Genomic DNA, 25,000 nt, shown 5'->3' with positions numbered 1-25,000 from the left:
AAATGTTACTTTACCAATTGGTACTCCACAACTATTCAAAACTATTCATATAGAATTTTTCTTTGTCATTATCTCCACTAAATAGGATTCTATGGGTCTTCCCTAAGTAAGCATGAAGTTATTTCAATATGTGAGATTATTAAGTTTATCGCATGGGGCATAAACCGTTCCCCAGCGCGTTCTAACGGGGACGAGTGTGGGCGCGCATGGAGCGCGATGGGCACCGGATGGGGCCCCAAACGTGACTTTATCGCATGGGGGAACGCTGCCACCGCCGCCGCCACGCGTTCCCATTGCGTCCCAATTCTGTTCCAGAGGGCGCCATTTCTGGGGACTGTTTCAAAGCGGCGGCGGCGGCGTTCCCCCATGCGATAAAGTCGCGTTTTGGGCCCCATCCGGTGCCCATCGCGCTCCATGCGCGCCCACGCTCGTCCCCGTTAGAATGCGCTGGGGAACGGTTTATGCACCATGCGATAAACTTCTATATGTGTGCTCCTACAAAAGTTCCTTCAACTGATTCATTATCATTTCAAAGTAAGTTTTAAAATGTATGTGAATTAATTAAATGCTGCAGTTCTGGTCCCATTACTTAAAATGTGCATGTTCATCCATGGTGTGGCCAGCAGCTGGCCCCAACTTGACTTACTAGAATATATGGTACATGGTCATAAAAATGATCACAACAGGCTGCTATACTGAGGACTCAGATACTATCTTTTCCACATCACATTGGGGTCACTGGTAGGAAGGGTAGAGATAAATGCTGGCATAGGAGCATTCATGCAGTGCTTCTAAGACTGATGTTAGCAAACTCCCCCCCCCCCCACTGCCATATGCCAGGGACTGGTAGCATATTTGTGCCCTTTGCTACTACTGCTTTTTTTCTTTCCAGGAAACTCTCCATGCAGTGACATCTCATGGGTTAGTACTGGTCCAAGGACCACCATTTTGAGCGATACTTCATTTAAGAAGTGCTTAATAATTGCCCATATGATAAATTATGTACAGGGCAATCCTATGCTTTTTGCTTAAATATAACTATTTAAAATTTTCACTGGGGTAAATTTCTAGGTGAATGTGCACACATAAATGTGTATTGCTTTTTTATAGACTTGTTTAAGTTAAGTTAAAATACAAAGTGGTATATTCATAATAATACATCACTGGCATCAACATAAATGGCTGACAGTCAGTTCAAATAGAATGTGTGTGAGGGGGGTGCAACCTCCTAACTTCATGCAGCCCCCAGAGCCATATTTGTCTTTCCCAGGAGACCTCCAATTATTTTAATTTTTAAAATGATTTTATCAGGTGAAGATGTTAAAAAATCATACAGGAAAATAAAAGTGATGAGGCTAGAGTCACAGGCTTATGTTCTGTATCAGATGTTACTTCTGTTTTCAGTTAAGATGGTCTTCCCTTGTATGTTTGCCTGATGAAGAATCTTTGCCTGATGAACAATCCAGTGAAACTTTTCTAGTTTGCCCCCCAAAAAGCATTAATGTTTTGTGGATTTTGTTGTATTTTGATGCATAGCCAACACAGTTATCCCTGAATTTGAAGATACTTATGATAGGTACTCTAACTAAAATATCTATATAAAAAATTAATGTAGACTAGATGGTAATTGTGAAAAACTGTATCCACACTATAGAGTTAACAATAGAAAGCTGTTTTAATCTTCATTTTAGTAGATGGAATATTTTAGTATTTCAATATCATATTTTGTTGTAAAACTCACACAGAACTACATGAGCATTTTATGGCATCGTAACCTGAATAATGTCAACCCCCCCCCCCCCCTTTTTTAAAACCCTAGTTGAACTTTGTTTCCATACTGGGGGCAATGATTTTTTTTCAAAACAGAGAAATGGAGGAATATCTACTAACCAATGACCTAAAGTATGTTTTTGCACCCTTTGAATAATAATATATAGACCTTCCCCACAGTAATATTTGCATAAAGTAATTTTGTTTTTGTTTTTTTAAAGTTTGGGAAATTCTCTTGCCATCACTATTTCAGCATCTTAATGACATCTTCTGTTTGTCTGCAGGGTGGCTGGCAAAAAGAATAACCCTTCTCTGGAAGACATACCCCTCAGAGGAGACTATTTTGTTGTCAGGGTAGAAAATTACCACATTAATACTAGGTCTTCCTATAAATAAAAACAGCTATTTTCTTTCAGGATTTATGTTTGCTTCCTAATTTGGGCTGGTTGACAACAATTGCCTCCCCACAATTGTAAATAATTGTGGTGGTAATTTTTTTACGGACACAAACATTATGTGGGTTTCATTTTTTAAAGCCCCCGTGGCCTTTTAAATCTCCTGAAATGCACTGGAATTCCTGTGGGGTCAGAAGTTACTCACTGAAAGCTTTTTTCAGTCCATCTGGATGGGAGTAAAAATGAAAAATAATCTGGTTTGTTTTCACTAATAAATTTATCCTTATGAAGAAAGTGGTTCAATGAGCTTCTGCGACTCACAAATGGATGTTGCACCCATGGAGAACAATATTCAGAACTGTCTAGAATTGTGTAGCTTTCCTCAGAGAGCATGCTGAAACATACCTGAGCATTTGTCTCAAGTTTCATTTTTCCTGCTGTGTGAACATCATAACAATTTCTCTTTGTGGTGGACATCTAGTCTTAGATGACTGAGTAGTTCTCTCTTTTTTTCTTAAATATAACTTATTCATGTGATTTACTGTTTGCTGTGGTTTTGTTTACTTCATTTGTGCTTTAATTTCTTACCTATAAACCATTGGGTGGACTTCCGTTTCTTAGGTCTGGGCAGCTCTTCAGAGAAATGAATGGGTCTTAAAGGATATCAAGCCTGAACTCTCACTAGATGTGAAGCTGATTTAACTTAAACTGGTGTACTTTGGAAATATCATGAGATGATATGGCTTGGAAAAAATGATAATAGTTGGTGAAGTGGAAGGCATTAGAAAGAGAGGGAATTTGCATTACAGGTAGATCGATCCAATCAAGTTAGCCCCAGTAGTTTACAAAACCTGAGCAGGGCAGGTCTCTCATTCATAGGGTCACCACATTTCAAAGTTGACTTGATTACAAATAATAGCAACAAAGCTTTGTAGTACTTATATGGCATCTAACACATTGTTTAACAAGTGTATCATCAATGCTGGAAAAATTGCCCAATGGGTAGTTCCTTTCCATAGGAACTGCAGGATATCCAATGAACTCCTGGACATTAGATTAACAAGGAAAGTCACCTAAACAGAGTGTAATGTCTCAATTATGTGAATGAACTTTGTAGAAGCAACAGAGTAAGTGACATTAATTGCCACCCCAGGATTTGGCTTTCTTCATCAGTTTTCATATGTAAATCATCATTTATTTTTGCTGTTTTGGGATCTTCCAAGTTCATAGTAACCATTTCAGAACTGAGATCTTCAGGACTGGCCATCCTTCAACCTTCAGAAGACTTCAGTATCAGTTGTGCAAAATCCAATATATGGGAGCATAAAAGAGTGCCGAATTCACTGGGCAAAATAATTACCTCATATTCAAAGCAGTAATAATAAATAAAATAATTTTTTTATTTTTATACCGCCCTTCCAAAGATCAGGGCGGTTAACAGCATGATAAAAACAATACAACAAACAAAGCATACACACAAATACAATAAAAACAGAATAAAAACCCCGTAGCCAGTCTCCTTGCCATTAAAGAGGAAGGGAGACCTATTAGGACTTTAATTGGGGAATGCTGCATGGAAAAGGGAAGTTTTTAAATCCCTTCTAAATTGGGCCAGGGAGGTGGCCGAGCGGAGCTCAGTGGGCAGCATGTTCCAAAGGGCCGGGGCGGCGATGGAAAATGACTTCCTCGTAGTGGAGGTAAGCCTAGCCCCTGGAACCCTAAGTAGTTGCTGCCCAGATGTTCTGAGGGTGCGGGATGGAATGTATGGGGAGAGGCGGTCCTTCAGGTAGGTTCTCCTAAAAATGTTTTTGTTTATGTATTTTTCCAGAAAAAGTAAAAAATATGAAAATCAAAGACATAGCAGTGTTGGTTTGGAAATCGGTATGCAAAGGGATCTTGCTTCTTTGGTCCCAAACAGACAAGCCAAATAAAGTGGCTTCTGGCTGCTTTCGGGCATGACATTTACATGATATATGCCCCCAAAGCGTCTGGAAGCTGCCCCAAGGCTATGCTGAGGTGACAAGAGCTGGACTCAAAAGGAGCAGATTAAATCCGCTCCTGCCAGTGGCCCATGTGGGATTACCATGATGGCCCTCTTCAGGAGTGGGCTGGGTGGTCACTGAGGTCCTGGCCCAGTTGGGGCTAGAGCAGCCAGTGGCTGCTCCTTCTGGGCCATTTGCTTCACCCCTTTCTTTCAGTTAGACTCAAAGATACTACAGGATCACAGTGCATATAAAAAATCAGTATTTTTAAGTTTTACATGCTCCCATTGGAGTTGGCTTCAGCCCCGGAGATTTTCACTAAAAACATAGCTGTGATGGTGAAATTCTGAAAAATAAGAAATGTGACCATCTTTTTAATGTACCAAGCATTTGGTTTTTGTCACTTCTTCAAGATATCATATACAACACAGTCCAGATCTCATTCCCGCTTTTGGTGGACCTGAGCCTTATATCAATTTGGAGTCAACCTTGTTTATCAGATTCCAACAGATTTGCTGCAGACTGGGACATTCCTCCTAATAGATTGAGTGGCTACTTTGATCTGCGCCAGAGGTGTGTTGGCTGCTTCTTCTCTAATGCAGTGTCTTATGGTTATGACAAGAGGAATCATGCCTCATTCCATGCTAGAATTTTACAATCTGCAACACTAATTACTGTCCCATATTGACTGGAAGAGAGCAAGTGATTTCAAAAGACTTGGAATGGCTGTGGAAGCCTATTCTTTGGTGTACGTCCAGCTTGGATTTGGGAAGGGTCATCCTCTTTCAGTAGCCTCAACCATATCTAATGCTGACTGCGAGCATTACATTTCTTGGTGGGGTATGTTGTCAAGACCTTCAAATATACACTCCTTGGAGTGCCCACAAATCTTGGCTGCATACCAGGGTCCACAACAACTGAAAATCATCAGAAGAGTTCATATATTCAAGATTTTATCCCTTCAGCAAGTTACTACACAGAGTTATATCCCTTGTGCCTTACTCCTTCCATATAATTGTTTAAAAGAGGGGAAATGGTTATCTGCCTTGAGATCTCCTTTCTCCCAAATGTAGTCTTGTGATTTGATGGCCAGGACATAATCTTTCTGACCTAAGAGTTCATGTTGAATTCTTCTACTCTACTTGAAGTATTGCTATATTCTTCAGATGGCTGCTGAGTACTGGCTTTCTGTGTAGACTGTATGGTGCACCTTTTCCAGTCAAATAGATCACAGGTTGAGTGTCCCTTATCCAGAATGTCAAAATCCAACATACTCCAATATCCATTTTTTGAGCTACAACACAAGTAAAGTAGTACATAACTGCACTTGTAAGGTTGGAGGAATCTATGGATGGAATTCACACCTCCCACCGTTTCACAAATTCTCAGTCTCTCTCCAGCCTTATAATGTCTCATTATGTGTATGCAAATATAGGTGTTCCAAAATCCAAACAAATCCAAATACCAAACACTTCTGGTCCCAACCTTTTTGGAAAAGGGATATTCAACCTGTAATATTATACTGTATAGTGGGCCCTTGTAATCCGTTGAGTTTTGTTTCCATGAGCACCTGTGGATATCAAAATCCTTAGATGCTCAGGTCCCATTAAATATATTGGCGTAGGAAACTGGTGTCCCTTATATCAAATAGCAAAATCAAAGTTTGCTTTTTGGAGTATATACATTTTTTGAATATTTTTAAGCTGTGGGTGCTTGGATACGTGGATAAAAAAAATCTGTGGATAAGGAGGGTTGACTGTACTTGACTAAAGAATATGTTGTATGCATGTTCATTTGCAAAGTGGGCTACGGATACTGTTACCTTGGCCTATAAACTAGTCAATTTTTTACTTCAAATTTTTAATTATTTTTTAAAAAAAATATATACCCCATCCTATATGAAGACATCTCAGGGCATCTTTCAAATACCACTAAAAGAAGGATAGACCAGTTAAAATCAGTAAGATAGTTTAAACGAGCTAAAACATATTAAACAATATAGTGAGTTAAAAACAGATTTTGCTAAATTTAAAGTTTTTCAATTTTTATATAACAGTTTTTGTAGTGAATCAATGGGGCCCAAAGGCTTTGATGAACAGCCAAGTTTTAAATTGACACCTAGTGACATTAGTGCTGGTGTGAGTTGGGACTCCAAGGGGAGAGCATTCCACAGTTATCTCCTCCACAAGGCTCTGAAGCCACTATATCCATACATTCTTTGGCTTCATTTTTCTGTGGAGTATGTTTCTGACCTATGTAAGCTGTTACCGTGATCCCAGACACACACTTCCACCAGTCCTTACCAAGTAGATAATCAGATAAGTGGCACTTTATTTGGCTGATCTCTTTTTTCTCCAGTTTTCATATGACACAGAACCTTCTTCTGGTAGTTGTTCTGCCCCCCCCCCCCCAGGGTTCCCCCCCATTTTGTGACTAAGGACCACAAAGTTCTGCATATCTAATGGCACTTCATTCATTATCTGTGAACTCATAAAACTCATATTCCTTCCTTCTGCTTGTTCATATGTGACATTTTTAGAATGAGAGGGAAACAGTGAGGCACACTTCAACATGCACAGTGAGGGTGTGGGTGTCGATTTCCCAACAAAAGCAACTCAGCTCCACTGCGTGTCTGTGTGAGGCCCTTACCTGTGAGTTCACAACCACAGTTACAGGTAAACAACCTGTACTTTTGCCTTCACTGTGTGATTTGGGGAGCAGTGTGCATACCAGAAAAAGAGACTTTCCAACTAGGTATTGCCATTTAAACACTTACTTCAGACTGATTTTACCATTATCTCTCTTCGCCATAGAAATAAAATGCATTACAATAGCCTGTGTTTGGTTTAATTTACACGTCCTTAAATGTCTGGGCCAAATTCTTTAAAGGCATTTATTCTGCTTCATATAAATAATTGATCAGCCAAGTTAATTTACTTCTGCCTGACTTGGTCAACCTTAATTAACTGCCCTGGAATAAAGACTGATTTTATTTGTTAGTTTGAAATCTATCACAAATGTGAAAAACAAAGGGCTTCATTTTGACACAAATTTTGCACCAGCTTGTTCCTCAAAGAGATTGCTTATATCTGTACTGACAGTCCAGCATTTATATGCTTGCTGATAAGAATCTTTAGCAAACTTAGAAGACATCAAATGGATGCTCATGAAATTTTACATAGATTTGCAGATGGGTAGTCCATGCTAGAAATTAATATTGGAAAGATAACTGGGAAGTTGTTTGTTTTTGCCCAGGTCTTCTTTTACATACTCTGACAACAAAGACACTCTTGATTTATATGCAAAACAATAGAGTTCAGCATCAGATTGTTCTTTTCCTTTCAGTCATATTTTCTTGCAGGTCATTGCTTTGATATCTGTAGTGATGATAAATCCACTATAGATTTGAGTTCAAAGTGTAAAGGCACTTTCAAAGATGCTGAACAGTCTTCCCAAAATAGGCACAGCACCTTGTGTAGCTTCCTTAAAACTCAACACACCTTTAGCATCCTGAAGTCAGGAAACCACTAGCCTCCCCACTTTTTATTTGTTGTTCAGGATGTTTCACTTTGTTCACATAATTAACAATTTAATTAGTTTTACCCTTTCCCATCAAAATAATTTTGGATAAGTTGAAAAACCATAAGCTCATATATTTGATACAATAGTAACTTTATTTGCTGGTAAATTGCCTACTGAGCTGATAGAAACTCTAAAATGGCATTAAATCTTCTATGGCTATTCCTTACTCCACCACATCCACAGCACTTCAGGGGTCTTTTAGCCTTAAGCTGACATTGGCAGTCTGAAGGAAAAGAGGGTTTAGAATTGCTCACTAAATATAACCAGAATATGTCAATGTGCCTTATGGTCTGAGCAGTCGTGACTTTCCAAATTTACAGGATATACCACTGCCAAGACTCCCATGGCAGAGGGGCCACTTGACAACAAAGAGAACTATTGGTGCTGTCACCTTTTCCTCAAACATTATAAAGACCAGATGTCTTAGGGGCTATGCAGATCGCCTTCAAGTGTGCTGGATTGGGTCACGGCAACCACACACCGTGGCCCCGATCTGGCCTTTCCAGGGCACAAAAAGGAGCCGCAAAAAGCAGATCCTTTTTGCGCCCTGGAAAGGGCACGATAGCTGTGGCACCACGGCGTGAAGGCGCTCATTTGGGGCTGTGTCATGTGGACGTAGCACCAGAGGAGCACCGTGACGCCACACACCATGTGGAGCAGCATGCGGCATCATGGCACCCTGGGGGCAGAATCGGGGCATACGTCATGTGGACGCAACACCCCTGCTCGCACCACCTCGGCTGGCCTTAACAGCCGGTGTGCACAAAGCCTTAGTCAAACACTAATGCTGGTTGGAACAGGTGGGGCAATCCCCTTTGAGCTTCCAGTTGCTCAGCTGCCTCTTAATTGTAATAGATGAAATCACAAAAGGATAATATGTGGCATCATTAGAAGGTTGCACTCCTTATCAGTGTCTGCTTCTAGAGTTTCTTTACAAGATGAGACCCATATCAACTGGCCATTGCCCTAACTTTATAGTGTGTTCAGTGACTCATGGCAATCTGCAATTGAACTGTTCTAATAACACCTTGTAAATGGAGCTTCTGACTCATAGTGGCATGTGGTCCATTTATGTTGAGCCCTAATATGCCTGGCATCACATAGTAGCACTTGCTGCTGGTAGTGAGTGGGTGGAATTTGTTTCTTAGGTAAATGTGGATAACTCAAAAAACTTCTGCAGCATATCCTGTTCACAATCACTGTCATGACTAAATTGCAGGGTGGCATGCACGAAGTCTGTGGCTGATGTAGTGTCCCACATACATTATAATTTATAAAGGTCTCACACAGTGATGCACAATACACAGTCTTGTTATTCTGTGGTATAACCTTAACAGAACTATTCTGTTACAACATCAGTTTCTTGTTTATATCCTGAGTGGTGGACTAGGGATGCTTGCATTAAAATATATTCACCTCAACATCTGTTTGTATTATTCATACAGTGGAACCTTATTATACACGGGGGATCTGTTCCGGCTCCCTCAGCGTATAAAAAAATCCACCTATGCTCGAGCCCCATTGTTTCCAATGGGGCTTGTGTGCGGCGGTGCGGCGGCGCGCGAGGCGCAACGGGTGCGTGCGCCCATTAAATTGAATGGGACGCTCTGCCCCGTGCGCGCCAGCGGCTTTGAGCGCCTATTCTCAAAGCCGCCTGTAAAAAGGCAGCGTATGCAGAGGCTCCACTGTACTTACTATTTTTCCTTTTTACTGAAGCATTGGGGAAAATAAAGTTGTATTATCCAGTAACATTTTTGGGAAGAAGATATTAATCTGTCCATTTAAGGGAACCTCTTGAAAAACTCCAGCATCTTCCTTGAAATGAGGATTCTATCATCAAATGATGATGGTGTCACTTCTCCAGTGACAAAGGTTGTTTTTTTCTACTGTGACCCTTTCTTGCATTTTGTTGATGCTGTGGGAAGTATGATAATATGGTTCCTTTCCATCCTAAATGGTTGGGCAGAGCGATGACTCCACACAGAGAGAAAGTCAACACTGTTGTTTATTCACACGTTGTTGTTGTTGTTGTTGTGTGCCTTCAAGCCATTTCCAACTTACGGCGACCCTAAGGTGACCCTTTAATTGGGTTTTTCTTGGCAAGATTTGTACAGAGGAGATTTGCCATTACCTAGAATGTCTTATAGGTTTCAAGTAAAATATTTGGATGCAATTAAAGAAATTCAATTATCAAACTTCAGATCTGTGGTTTTTATGTTACATAAGGAAAAGCTATTGCACAATTGCTTCTACATTTAGAACCAGAATTTACATCTAAAATTATATAGCCCTCGCAACAGATAAACATAAACTGGTAGCTTGAACCATTAATGAAAATATAAATTGTAAGAAAGGAAAATATAAATACTGTATTAACAGTTGTGGCAAGCTTTATGTCAAGACACATCTCTTTATATATGGCAAGTGTTTTAAAAGCTGCCTCATTTTCTCTTTCTTCTTCCCTAAATTATTTCAGGTTTTTAAGTCATGATGCAAGAATCTGGGACTGAGACAAAAAGTAACAGTTCAGCCATTCAGAATGGAGGAAGTTCTGGTAACCACTTACTAGAGTGCAGCCTACGGGAAGTGAGATCAAACGGGGAGACACCTTCTGTGGAAATTGGTGCTGCAGATCTAGCCCATCTTCAGCAACAACAGGTACTGTAGATTATATTGCAACTATTTTTAGTGTGAAGGGGACAGGAATGAAGCACTTTTGTCATATAAAAACACTGTGGTATTTTCCGTCAAATAGATATTTGTGAGGTTACACATGAAGATATGTATATATTAATGCATGGTTTGCATTTTGTAGAAGTAAACTGCAAATTTAAAAATTTATCTCATATAAATTTCTTTCTTGACACAGGCATCAGGAAAGTGAAATAATCACAGCCTGATTTTGTTGTATTTGTGGTGACAGAATAGTTTTCGCTACAAAAATGTTAATATTTGTTTCTACAACAAACAAATTATGATTGAGCTGACAACAATCTGTAGCAATCAAGGATTTTTTAAAACAGAAAATCCTGTTGAATAAATCTATCGTACAGTCTATATGTGGTCTTCTTTTACGTGGCTTTCAGCTTATAATTAAATGAATGGGGCATCAGATTGTGATCAGATCATTGGACTAGAGAGTTGGAGTTATGCTAGAAATAAAACAAAGAATTTACAAGTGCAATGGACTTGAGGGGAAATTATTTTAAAATGGGATGTAGGTGGTGTTTGACACCAAGTAAGATCACAAAAATATATAAGACAAACTCTAATGAATGTTGGAAATGCCAAGAGAAGGGATGTACATTGTTCCATATGTGGTGGTGATGCCCAAAATTAAAGGTCTTTTGGAAAAATATACACATAACGATTGAAAAGATATTTAAAATAAACTATGAACTGAGACCAGAAATCTATTTACTCATTACGCTAAATAAGATCCCATCTCATATAGAAAGGAAACACTGGAGAATTTTACTTTATATGATAACAGCGTCAAGACTTTTGATAGCACAAAAATGGAAAAATAATGAACTTCCTACATTAGATGATTGGCTATTAAAATTATCAGAAATTATGATGATGCGTCTGAATCAGAAGTACATGAACGCAATCGAGAAAGAATGGCTTCTGGTAAATGAGTTTTGCAAGAACAGATGGAACTAATCTATAGGTAGAATAATAGGATGACAGGGAAATAAGATGAAATTGGAGGGGAAGAAAAATCCCTTGCATTGCATGCGTATAAAACTTTGTGGCTAGGGAGATATATGGGGATATATCATAAAAGAATAAAAGACCAATAAATTCTACTAGACATGGTCAGGAACAAAGGATGACCTTTCAAGAAACATTGAGGAAGTAGTATTTTAGGGGTAGTGTTTTATGTTACTAAGTAAATTCTAATGCATATTATTGGACAGATATGCTTATGTTTGAAGAAAAATAAAGTATATAAAAATGAATGGTGCGCCCATGACACATGCACTGCATCATGTGTGCACGCACCCCATTGTTTTCAATGGGGTGTGAGCATAAGCGATTTTTCCCTTACGTGGAGGGGAGGGTCTGGAATGGATCCCCCACGTAAGGGGAGGATTAGAATTGTAGAAATGTATTAGAATTGGGGAAGGTTTGGACTGTACGTAACATTCTGACTTAAGAAGAATAAAGATTGTAATTGAGCTTTTAATTTTTTCCCTTAGTATGGATCAGTACTTTTGAGGGTGCACAGATATATTTATGAGTGAAACTTTGGTATTATGAAATGCTGAGGGGATTCTTAAAGTCTTTTAAAGAAGCATTTTGAAGTGATGTAAAGACTTTTTAGAGAGCATGGTGATCTTGTCAGCAGGTTGCACAGTACAAAAAAAAGCCTAACTTGTAAATGCCTTGCAAGAAGCCATTTTACTATTTTTTCTGTTCCCTGGGAAAACACACAAAACAAAAATCCACAGTAGTTTAGCAGTTTAAGATTTGCATTATGCTAAATGCAATAGACAGTTATTTCAGTTATTTTCTTTCTATAGGTTCCTTAGTTGAAGTGAGAATACAATCAGTGAGAAAATCACAGCCATGCTGAATTCATTACTGCAGTAGTCACACAAAACCATGGATAAAATTTCAATAAGTGCAGGCCACAGTTGAGTAAACAGTTGCACTGAAACTTAATTCCTGTTGACTTTTCCCTCATTCTTTGCCAGGGGCACATTCTGAATAGTGCAAAGACAACAGGGGTTGCAGCTTTGATTAATATAGGACAGTAGAAGAGAATTAGAACAGTAAAATGCATCAGAACAACACAGAACAAAAAAAAACCCTTCCTTTTAAGAGGCATCACATTAAAATAAGCTTATGCCACTATAGTATACAATCTGAGCATTGTGAGTTTCTTCCCCACATTTTTATTCATGTACAGAACTGTACACACATACACACATACGTAAATACATTCACACATTTGCAGAAAGCACCCAATAGTTGAGCACGCAAAGCCTTGCCACTTTTTTCTATTCTCCAGATATTAATCAGTATCAGGACTGTCACCTTCTAACCTCTGTATAATCAAGTTTCCTCCATAATCAACAAGAGGGATCACTGTTGAGCGAAGTAATATCTTAATCATGCATGTAATGTGTTGTGTCACTCAGCAGCAGCCCATCTGGATACTTCAGGAGATGCAGCTATGTATTCCAAAGAGAGGAGTAAGTGACCAGTAGCCCATTACCAGTACCTCTCCAGAATAGCTAGATATATTGCCTTCCATATGTTCTAGAAACGAGGCTGGAAATGCTAAGAAATGTCTTCTCACACACGATTTTAATGGAATATATAGGAACAAGGATTGCATTTGCATGTAGATATCGTCCCTCCATATTTGCAGCTTTGGCACTCACAGTTTTGATCATTCAAGAGATCAAGGCCACCACATGCATGCTCACTCCCCCTTCGCTCCAGCCCCTCCTTACCACTCTGTATGTGGCCTAGCTGAGCCAGCTACAGGGCGACAAGGAGAGGAAAGAGAGGCAAGCGCATGTGCTCCTCCCCAACCCCTCCCTGCCGCTCTGTAACTGGGGAGAGGGGTTATTCATGAAATATTTGCATTTGCAAAAGTCCTTTGCCCCTAAGCCCCACAAATATGGAGGGACAACTGTAGTTCTTCATGGTCTCTGCAAATCATATAAACGAGTTGTACTGTACTGTGCCTGCACAGTGCTTTTCGGAAACTTCTGGAATCACTGGGAATGTTAACTTTGCAACTTTGTGGCGATAGCTCTACTCATCCCTTGTAAGTCCCCTGCCTTCCCGCTCTTTCCCTAGTTCCTTCTTTCCACCACGTTGGCTGCTTTAGGAACTTTGCTACTGGAATCCGCTTGTTATTCTCTGGAAATCTTGACCTCGGCTTGCTTGACCATTCTTAGTTCTGACCCCCCCCCCCCCGGGTGTGTTGTTAACCAATCTGTAAGTTCTTCGACTTCGATTTGGATTCTGATTCGGCTTATGATGTCTCTGGCAAATAGGGAGGGACAACTGTAGTTATCTATTCCAAATTTGGATTGCATAAAATCACCTTTAGCTTAGTCTTGTCAGATGATTTCTATATACTAGGAGATATAGCTATGATTATGTAGCTATTATCTATCTCCTGATTCGAGCCACCCCAAACCCATCTTCGAAGCCAGACAGCTGCACCAGCTGAGAAATTCTGCGGCATTGTTGGGTTGATGAGGCACTCAAAGATGATGCTTCTGTCCCCTGCAGCCAAGGATCCAGCAAGTAACTGCTTGATGGCAGGAGGGAGCTGGATACATCATGCTTAAGCACCCTGCTCACTAACACTTCAGAACTTCTTTGTTTGTGTGGCTTCTAAAGTGGGTTTTGGGGAACATTTGTGGTTGTTGCAGTGGTGCAACACCCACAAATGTGAACTGAAAAATTTACGCAGACGTGTAGCTTACATCATCATAAATATGGAACAGTATGCCAACCATAGTGTTTTGTTTCTGGATTCAAACAGTTTGCCAGTTTCAAAGCCTATTTACACATGTATGTATAATTTTTCCCATTAAAATAATAACAAATCAGCCATCTAAATGTGAATCATAATGTGTTGGTCTCAGTCATTTCCAGGTCTTCTACAAGGTGTAAATGCTGAAAAGAGTAGGGTGGGGTAGTTTTGAATCAGCTAGTGCAAGTATGCAATATTTTGTTTTGTTGTTTCTCCCTATACAGCATATGTTCCCAGGTCACTTAACAGAATGCTTGCTATAAATGCTCATTCAATAAATCTGAATGGCGGTTAAATAAAACTGTTGTTTCTTGACAGCATTGCAATTCTTTTTGACAACTATGCTACATTGTCTGATGTATCACTAAAGGGTGCTTTCTGGTTTTATATTGTATGAATTATCTTGTTTTTCTTCATGTGCAGTAATACCTGTAGGATCACTTCCTTTACAGAATCAGATTCAGAAATTTGTAAAGTTCTAGCTAGGGTTCTAGTTCTCACCTCTTTCTCTCTGAAATGGGAAATATCAATGCATTCTGAGTGGAATCACTGCAGTTTTATTCCAATCAAATTTTCTTCTAAATTTTTTTGTAGTGGCTTTTTGTTTGTTTTTGTAATTTTGCATGGGGCTTGTGAGCCACTTCCATTAGGGTTGTACCATGTATGTTGGTACTATTGCAGAACTCACTTCTGAGACAGTGTGATGGCTCTTTCTTTTTTCTTTTTCTTTAGAAAGGCAGGAAAAACTGTTACATTTTATCAGTCTCGTAATGCATTTTGTGTGACTCTTCCAATTTATGTTAATGATACTCTCAAATTTTATGATATGATATGATTTTTTGCACTTCTTTTTCCTGATCTTATGATATGGTTTTATGATAGTTTTTACTGTAGATTGCTTTGGGTTCTTAGTAGGAGGACAATGTGTTTTAGAAATGTAATAAACAAAGTCCGTACAACAAACATTGTTTAAAATATGAAGTTTTTTTCTATACATATTATACTTTATAGTCTGGAATTGCATTTTTTGAAAAAATAACTTTTGGATGTCATGTACTTTTTAGCACATTGCTATTAAACCTTAACCAGAACATGTGAGTAAATCCAGAGTCCTTATAAGACAGGCTGAAACCTAGACATCACACCACATTTATTATTTATTTATTTTAGAGTATTTATCCCCCGCTTTTCAGCCATGAAGGTAAATTCAGACATTTCAAAATCAGTAATTTTTTTAGTAATTGTTTTATCACATGCCTGCTCATAAGTGGTTCCAAAGCAATGTTCAAAGATAGATTAAAACATTTATTTAAAAGCAGATTGAAAACCATTTTTAAAAGCCAATTTCAAAACTAAGTTAAAAAGCCAAAGGCCCTTTTTTCAGAATCATAGAGGTTTGCCTGCTAGCAGAAACAGAACAGTGCCAGTCTGATCACCCTTGGGAAGGAGTGCCACAGTCAAGGTTTGCTACTTGCCTTACATGCTGTTAGCTGTGCAAAAGGGCATCTCTTGAAGATCTTATTAGCACAAACTACATATTCAGTTAAGTTTTTTGTTACTGTTTTGCTCATTATCATAAAACACAATTGTCAATTCAGACATCATAGCAAAGGAAATATGTTTTATAGTAAGTATAGTTGGGCAGGACATCTCTAAATACTAATTTCAGGAAATGCTAGTAACTGATCCAAAATATACTGCAGAAATAATCCAGTTTGAGACTGCTTTAACTGTCCTGACTCGGTGCTAGGGAATCCTGGGAATAATCACTCTCCTGTACCTAACTGGAATCTATATAGAATGGTGTATATACATCACATCCCAGCAATGAATTAGATTAGGATTTCCAGACTAAAAACTGGAGAGGACTTGTGTAACTCTTAATGGTTGTTTAAGCAACAAACATACAGCATCTGCTCAAATTCCTTCTTCTAGCCAACCATTAAAATACAGGAACCCTTTCCAGTTCTTACTCTGGAAACCCAAGGTTCAGTAGATAATTAGATCTAGAATGAGAATACCACCTTAAACAGTGCAGGGAGTTTATCATTCCAAGAAAAGTGTGAACTTGAGAGACTGAAAACAGGACATGAACCCTTCCAAGGAAATTAAGATAGCTGGAAATGCTCTGAAAAAAATCACATAGGTGAAGGAAAGGATATCACATCCTATGAGGTATTTACCAATAGCATGGCTGGAAGCTGTTTATGGTTGTACAAGATCCCATCAAAAATGATCAGGAAACAATAAAATATGTGTTGTTGGATTTATGTTTAGGGTTTTTATGTGTACATACATACATACACACCAACACACACACACACATTTCTATTAAAAAAACACAAAGCACCTGCCATAGTGAATGCTTTGAAGGGCTGTCCTTTGCCAGTTCTCGTGATGTATTAGGAAAACATCCATTATACAAAATACATGTTTTACTGCTAGTTAGATATTTGGTTCATAAAGTATTGTTATGGCTTCAAAAGGAGAAATGGGGTAATTTAATTTGAGAACATTACAGGAAGGCTTGAAGAACTGTTTTGAACAGCAGCAGACATGCAAACCACAGATGTAGATTTTTATACTGGAGCTTCAAAACTACCAAACCTACTAATTTTTTGAATAGTCTAAAATTATTTCAGCTTTAAGTGATGAGGGCTTTGGGGACTGGTCAGCTACACTAAATGTAGAATTTATGTTGTGCAAATGGCAAATAAAAAATTGAGAAAAGGCAAAAAAACAACCAAACCAAAAAAAAAAAAAACCCAAAAAACAACCCACCCTCACACTCATATAGATAATGTGTGTATACACAATATTTGCTTTTATTGACAAGCAGCAAAGGTGAGAGAACTGATAACATTTGTATAATGCAAATCTTATACCTTGCTTGATGAATTGGATTGTGCTTTTCATATACAATCGGCCCTCTGTATCTACGAATTCTTTATTCATGGATTCAACCATCCACGGCTTGAAAGTATTCAAAAATAATATAAATGCCAAAGTTTTTAAATAACTTTTTATTGAATTTTAAAAACATACATTTTAAAAAATCAGGCATTAAACGCTTATATACTTGACATACCCAAAACATTCAACACACCAAAAATAAAATAAAAAATACTGAACATCAAACATTAAAAACAACATAAAATAACTTCCTATCCCTTATTTTGAATAGCATTTCATAGATTTCTTTCCGATTGTACACTATTGGGGAAAGTTATTGTTAACAGTGTTGGGAAAACAGAAATTAGATGTTTTGAGTTAGGGTATCATGAATATAAATTTGGGTCACAAATTTAGTTACTTGAAAAGTAGTTAAGGCAGGAATCATTTGGAGGGACCTATGCCCACTTTGATATTAGAAATACAGTAGGTTTGTTCTTGTACTCATACTGTTGCCTTGATGCCTTCTGCCACTGCAAATTGTTTGAAGAACATGTACTACGCATGCCTTTCTTTTTACTCTTGCCTTTCCCGCTCAAGTTCTGTGATCTTGAGTGGAAGGTGACATGATTTCTTCTTAGTCATTCAAATCTAATAACTTTTAATCTGAAGGTTAAGTAGTGATATATAAACTAAGAGATAATAATATCAATTTTATGTTCACTGAAGGGCACAATATACCTCTTTCAGTAGACAGAAAATTGTGTGTAAAATGGCTTTTGCTTCTCAGAGAGAAATGTTCTGCCTTTGAGAACATGGAAATATTAAAGTTGCACACTAAAAGGGGGAAAACAGCATTAACAAACATTTAAAGAAATCTTAAAATTAAAATTAGTCATCCAGTATGTTTAGATGTTGATTGATTCTGACATTTTTTAATTGTGTTGATGCTAAATTGACATGATCAACACTTGAGGCTTTAGTCCAATGCATACTTTCTTGGGAGCAAGCTCCATTTAACATAGGTGGGTTACAAACCGCCATAAAGTACGCGCTCTGCGCGTACTAGGGTTAGGAAGGGGTGTATTAGGGTTAGGAAGGTTCTTACCTTCCTCACGACCCTTCCTCTCAGTATGCATGGAGCGCGTTGTAAATGGCGGCACCCATCCACATGGGCGCCGCCATTTTGACGTCTTGGACGCTGTGCGTCCAAACGTGTCGCAGCGGAAGTGACGCCGTGAGGGCACGCTCCGCCCCTCACGGCGCCACTTCCGCATTTCGAAAAGGAGTGCCATTTCGGCGCTCCTTTTTCGCTGCGCGGGAAAGCCTCGCGGTCTGGCCGCTGGGGCTTCCCTATGCAAAGAATTGCAGCAGCGGGAAAACGGACCCTTGAGGGCCGTTTGTAACCCGCCTTAGTCTGCAGGTTGTTTTGGAAATTTCCTTCTTCATTTGGGAGAAATTATTCACATGTTCCACTCCCTGATGTTTTATGTTTCTAAAACCATTGATTAAAACCATTGTTTGGCAACCTTAAGTTTTCAAAATAATATTTACAGATTTGGAAATGCAGTTGTATGTGTGTACTAAGTGTCTGGATAGCCTGCCTTTTGAGCAGTTTGGTGGATTGTACTTGTATGACTCTATGTCTTCCTCCTAAGAAAAAAAGATGTAAAGAAAACATTCTGTGATAAATTTTAAATAGCCAATTTTAATCTTTAAAGGAAAATCTGAAAGTTTGAATAGGAAAATGAGACAAAGCTTAACACTATCTTACCTTTGTGAAGTTCCAGATAATAGAGTGAGTAAGGTATTTTTTTAAAATGTTTTCATTTTCATATTTTCCCCTCCCCCACACTTCCTTTTTTAAAAGGTATATTTTCCAATGATAGTACTGGTGAAAACAAAGTAGATTTAAAGATAATACCCAGTATTTGCTATGTTGGCAGAAGAGCATCCATGAATGTAACCTCTGTCACTAAAATTATTAATTTTTTTGGCTTTGTTATACAACGATTTCCATTGTATTGACTGATATACTTGCAGGAGAACATTTTAGAATAGCTGTTATACTTCCAGGAGAACATTTTAGATAAAATTTCAGGCAATTTTAGGGTAGTATCAATGTAAAGCTAACCTTTTGCCTGATGTTCATCCACAAATTTTATATCAATCTGCCTCTGAAGACTTCCTAGAAATGCAAAATAAAACTGTACAAGTACAGGGAGCAAGCACAGGGAAATTAGCCACACTAGCTCTTATCCGTTTAGAATTCAGAATAAGAAAGAAAGAGCTGTGCTGGATGATACCAAGAAAATCCAGCAAATGCTATGCTCAGCAAAGGACAATTGAGACCCTCTCACAACCACAGGGGTTTATCGCATACCATGCAGCTGCGGACAAGTCTACATAGGGACCACCAAACACAGTGTCCAAACACGAATCAAGGAACATGAGAGACACTGCAGACTGGGCCAGCCAGAAAAATCAGCAGTAGCAGAACACATTACAAACCATTCTGGGCACAAAATGCTGTTTGAAAACACTGAAATTCTGGACCATGCCAACAACTATCAGGTCAGGATGCACAGGGAAGCCATTGAAACCCACAAACACTTGGACAACTTCAACAGGAAAGAAGAAACCCTCAAAGTAAGTTTGTTTACCAGTCCTGAAGGACACCAAAACCAGGACTCAGCAAATGCAAATGAGAAACCACTCAGGGTCAGAGACTTTCCCAGCAAACAGTGATCACCAATTAGCAGACACCAATCCTCTTTTGCATATCCTGCTACCCTGAGGCCTGCCATCAACAACAAAACAATACACAGATTAACATGGGAATCACTCCTACCTTTCCAGGGTCACACAGTATATATATATAACCATTCTCTTCCAGGTTAGCATTCTCTGAAGATGCCAGCCACAGTTGCTGGCGAAATGTCAGGAATAAACTCTTATAGAATACAAGCAGTTTTGTCTGGAATGTATATAACAAATGAACCAATATAAGCCTGCCCGAGATTTAATATCTTCAGAGGTAGGCTCCTTCATTGTTTCACTTTCATCCCAGCCATGGATGAAGATTTTCATACCAGTGCTTACTGTGGGGTAAGCATTGGTAAAACACCGGTAAAATGTTTAGGAAGCGTGTGTATGTGAAAGCCTGACACGCTTCCTAAACTTCAGGGAATCGTCCCCTCGCCTCCAGCATCCCTGAATTGTTTAGGGAGCAGTCATTTCCCATTAACACAAAGTTTCCATTAATGGGAAATGGCTTCTCCTCAAATGATTCAGGGACTCTGGAGCCAAGGAGACAATTCCCTGACATTTAGGAAGCGTGTCAGGCTTTGACACACACACATTTCTTAAACATTTTACTGGCATTTTACCGCTGGTATGAAAATCTTCAACATTGAAGACATGGAAGAGAACCTTCTCGGTGGCTGCTCCCAGATTGTGGAATTCCCTCCCACTGAAGGTTCAGTTGGTCAACGCTCTCCTCTCTTTCCTCCAGCAGGCAAAGGCCTTCTTATTAAAGCAGGCCTTTGACTTATAATTCAGCTTTTAAGGGGGCTTTTTAATTATGTTTTAAATGTGTTTTCAGTAGAATTATTTGTTTGATTGTTTTTAACGGCTTGATTTTTACATGCACTTCTTTTGATTGGATGTAGAAGGAGAAAGGTGGAATATTAATTAATTAGTTAATTAAACAAACTAAGCAGCATTTGAAAAACCTAGCTTTCCAGTGGGTTTTCACAGCTGTTAGACTGTAGTCACCACACAATAAAGCTCCACTTGGTAAGACTTTGTAACTGTCTTAATAGAAGTTAGATTTTTTCCCCCTGTAAATGAAAATAGTACACACGCTCCAATTTGTAAAGCCCTCATGGATACCTAATTTCACACTGCTTTTAAATTTAAACGTGATTCACACTTGCTCATTTTCTTGTTTCAAGGCCCAGGTAAACCAAATATTTCTTGTCAATTAAAATGTACAGAAATAGATTTCCCCCCTCAGGCTTCCCTTTATAAGTGTAATTTGAGCACTGCCATCTGTGTCACTACTTTGTACATTTTGTTAGCCATTATTATTCTCTTTCTCCCCCTTAAGGAACACTAAAAATATCTATCGTCTCCTTTTCAATAGTAAAAGTTGTTATATTATAATGGTTATAGGTTATGCTTTTTTCTTTTTCTTTCTTTTTTTCCCCAGGCCATATATTTTTCAGTAATTGAGGGTGAGCTCACAAAAATTCTTGTTCAACACTTAATGCACTATTAGTTGACCTGTTGAATGTTTAAAGCCAGGCATCCATTAGAACAGACAAAGCCTTAGCATAGTTTCAAACAATGTTTTCCCAGAGAAACAATTCAGATGTTCAGATGTTCAACTGGAAATCTTTGAGTGATACATGATCAGGTCTTATGCAGTCTCCCTAGGAGAGGCCCAGCTGGAGTCTGCTTGGACTGAGTGGAATGAATGACTTTCCTTCATTCCCTGTTCAGCCCCACTTATTCCTCTGCCCAATGGAGAACTGTTTGCAAGCTGCTTGCATCTATCTGAGGGGACTATAAATGGGCATGAGGACCTTTTAGTATGCGCCTTTGCTGCCCTTTAGTGTGATGCAATGTGGTGGTCTGCATTAAGGAACATCCTGTAGTTTCTTTCTGCCCGCTCAGTGTTAAGCTCACGGGATGGATTTGAACTTACTGAGTGGGGTGATGTTATTGAATCATTTGACCATTCTTGTGCATTGATTAGCACTTCCCCTTTATGACTGATGTGGAAGCACCACTGGCACAACTTACTTTATTTATTTATTTATTTATTTATTGCACTTATATCCTGCCTTTCCCCCCAAAATAGGATACAAGGCAACTTACAATAATTTTAAAAAGATCCAACTAAAACATTAATTTGTCTGAATTAAGTTTCAGTGTGTTCACTCTCATCCAGTGGGGGTTTCTGAGAGATACTCCTTGGTCTTTGGTTAAACAAAAATTCATATGTTTCAAAAACAACAGTAAAAACATCCATTTAAGAAATGCATTACACAATATTTGACCTATGATGGGAAAATCATTACTAATAAAAATGAGCTGATCACCCTGCCATACAAGTGACAATTCATATCTGTTTAAGTTCCTGTCCACAACTGTCGGCTGTCATAGGGCACATCTGCACGGACCTAATACATTGGTCTCCCCCCTATCCCCATGGGAGAAAGAAAGGATGACGCATGGCTGAAAACCCAGCTCTTGTGCAGATAGACTGAATGTTGTTCAGCATGTTCTGCATCAAAACCAGGGCATTGCCCACTTAACATATGTCAAAATAAGTCCCTCATTACTCCAGTTCTTCCAAAGCCCTTGGTCGTGACTGGGGATGGTTGTTCTCACAGGTGGACCACTGATGAGGGTTACGTGCAATAAGGTCAGTATGTAGCATGTGGAGCAATTGTGCTGGGTGGCCAAGCAGGCCACTTGTGTAAACAATTCATTGTCCAGTAATTTAATCAGCAATCCTAACAGCCTCTGTTGTTGTTGTATCTTGAAGTCATTTCTAATTTATGGAAACCACAAGGTGAATCTGTCATGGAGTTTTTTTTGGCAAGATTCGTTCAGAGGGGTTTTCCTTTGCCTTCCACTGAGTCTGAGACCATGAAGATTTTCCCACCAGCTCAGAGGTGCTGGTAAAACGTTGCTGGATCATTGAGGAAGCACGCATGTGTGAAAGCCTGGCATGCTTCCTCAACGTTAGGGATTCATCAGCTCCCCTCTAGCGTCAGTGAATCATTCGGGGAGAGGGAATTTCCTCTGAATGCAAAGTTTCCATTCAGAGGAAATTCCTTCTCCACAAACAATTCACTGACACTACAGAGGAGCCGACAATTCCCTGACGTTGAGGAAGCATGCCAGGCTTTCACACATACGCACTTCCTCAACGATCCAGCAATGTTTTATTAGCGCTTCTCAGCTGGGTGAAAATCTTCAAAGTGACTTGCCCCAAGGTCATGGAATGGATTTCCATGGCAAAGTGGGGATTTGGCCCTTTGTCTCCAGAGTTATTGTCCAATGCCTGACTATTATACCATGCTAGCTCCCAACACTGCTTGTAGTGGTAGTTACTGAAGCTGCATTCTATTAGTAATGGTACTGGTTCAAAGATGTGGATAGAGATTTAATGGAGCCACATTCTGTACCAGCTTCAGGATGTGCTCTCGACTAAACCTGGGTTAGACAATCATCAGGGGAAGGAATTTTACAGTTTTCTAGATGCTGTTGGACTGGAACTGTGGAAGCATTAATCTCAGTTGGCTGTGGTGCTGGTGGGATTTACAACCTTAGCAACATCTGGAGGATTGCATGAATCCTACCCCAGATGGAGGAAATACATGCATAGTTCTATACACGAACACACAAATGTATTGGTAGGAGTGTTGCACATATATAGATCAAGTAATATTATTTAATATGATGTTTCAGGAAGTATAAGACATTCTGTTCATAGTATATGTTTTATAGGCAAATTACATGCAGCCCGATTTCTGTTTAAGAAGTTTTTCTTTATTGTCAGTTTGTGTAGGTTAACTGAACACGATCCTTGAAAGTATAGACTTCCTTTAGACATCTTGCAAAGTTGTAACTGATTGACAGGCACAGAAAATGACTCATATTTTCAGTACTGTATGGCACATTTGAACATTTTTCACAACAGGGAAAAAAATATCCAGAGAATGAAATACACCTTCCCCCATTTTTGCCACAAATTATTCCAAGTTCTGCTGATTAGCAGAGACCTTTTGAAGCTACTTTACACATAGCTCTATACTTTAGACTTGTGTGAAGACTGGATTATAAAGGCTTAGCAGTGATTAGCAATGTTTCTTTGCTCACATAGGAGGGTGCTTCTTTTAATTCTTTCAAATGTTTTGTTAACTGGCTGCTCGTCTCCCATGAGGAGTGAGAGACCATGGGTGAAAAGAAAATGGTTTGACATAATTAGGAAAAGATGGCATTCACCAAGACTGTGTCTGCATTATTATGGTATATATTTTTACACTATTCATGAATTACAAGTTAAAAATGTATTTGTTTCCCCCAAATAAGCCCCCCCCCAATAGGTATACCTCAGATAAGAAAGTAGATATATCCCTGTGCATTAGTTCTTTAACAGAAAATTTTGTGCCAGAGGCAGAAAGACAACATGGAAGGCATTGGGATAGATTCTTACAACGTGCGCGCATGCACACACACGAGCTGTTGTACATATTTCAGCCTTATTTAAGTGCTGCTCTTCCCATGGGAAGGGTGGAACAAAAAGTACAGTGATTCCTCCCCTTTTGTTGCTGCAGCTGCTTCAATGAGACACCACAGAGACCAACACAGAGCGCTCTGCTGGTCTTTCTCTCTCATTGTAGTAAATGCTTCAGCAGGAGTGGAACCAGTAGGGCACCCTCAAGCACCATGTCCTTCATTCAATTTCTCTTGGCATCTTTTCAGGGTAACAGGTCAAGTAGGAAGGTGTCTGGAGAGTCATACCAGCTAAAAAAAGGGGTTGGCACAGCCATTAAAGTCCTCAGGCCCAAACACCTTTCTTAGATGAATTCATTAGGTGGCCATGTGGACTCTATTCTGAGAAGTTGTTTTGCACAACAAAGCACAGTTTACATGACCTCCTCATGAGTACTCCCTTAGGGTGTCACCTGGTGCAGTCCACCCCATCTCTTGCACCCCCTAGTAATGCACCTGCTCAGAGGCAGGAGGAGTAAAGATCGGAGGTAGAAGCATTAATAACTTAAGATATGCAGACGACACAATACTACTAGCAGAAAACAACAAAGACCTGGAGTGATTATTGAAGAATGTCA

General features: G+C 39.1%; 1 protein-coding gene across 14 annotated transcripts in view; it reads left to right on the top strand.

Moving 5' to 3' along the window:
- The window catches only part of FOXP1 (forkhead box P1), a 705,387-nt gene that overhangs the window by 401,608 nt on the left and 278,779 nt on the right, over positions 1-25,000 (top strand). For all 14 annotated transcript variants that reach the window (XM_042452066.1, XM_042452083.1, XM_042452065.1 and 11 more), the window contains one exon: positions 10,206-10,387. In XM_042452066.1, coding sequence (XP_042308000.1) covers positions 10,217-10,387 — 171 coding nt within the window. In that variant the 5' untranslated portion in view covers positions 10,206-10,216. The remainder of the gene's footprint in view (positions 1-10,205; positions 10,388-25,000) is intronic.

The sequence above is a fragment of the Sceloporus undulatus genome, chromosome 2 (genome assembly GCF_019175285.1).
Source record: "Sceloporus undulatus isolate JIND9_A2432 ecotype Alabama chromosome 2, SceUnd_v1.1, whole genome shotgun sequence".
Lineage (NCBI taxonomy): Eukaryota > Metazoa > Chordata > Lepidosauria > Squamata > Phrynosomatidae > Sceloporus > Sceloporus undulatus.
Note: the sequence above shows the minus strand (reverse complement) of the source record. Positions and strands in the feature narration are given on the sequence as shown.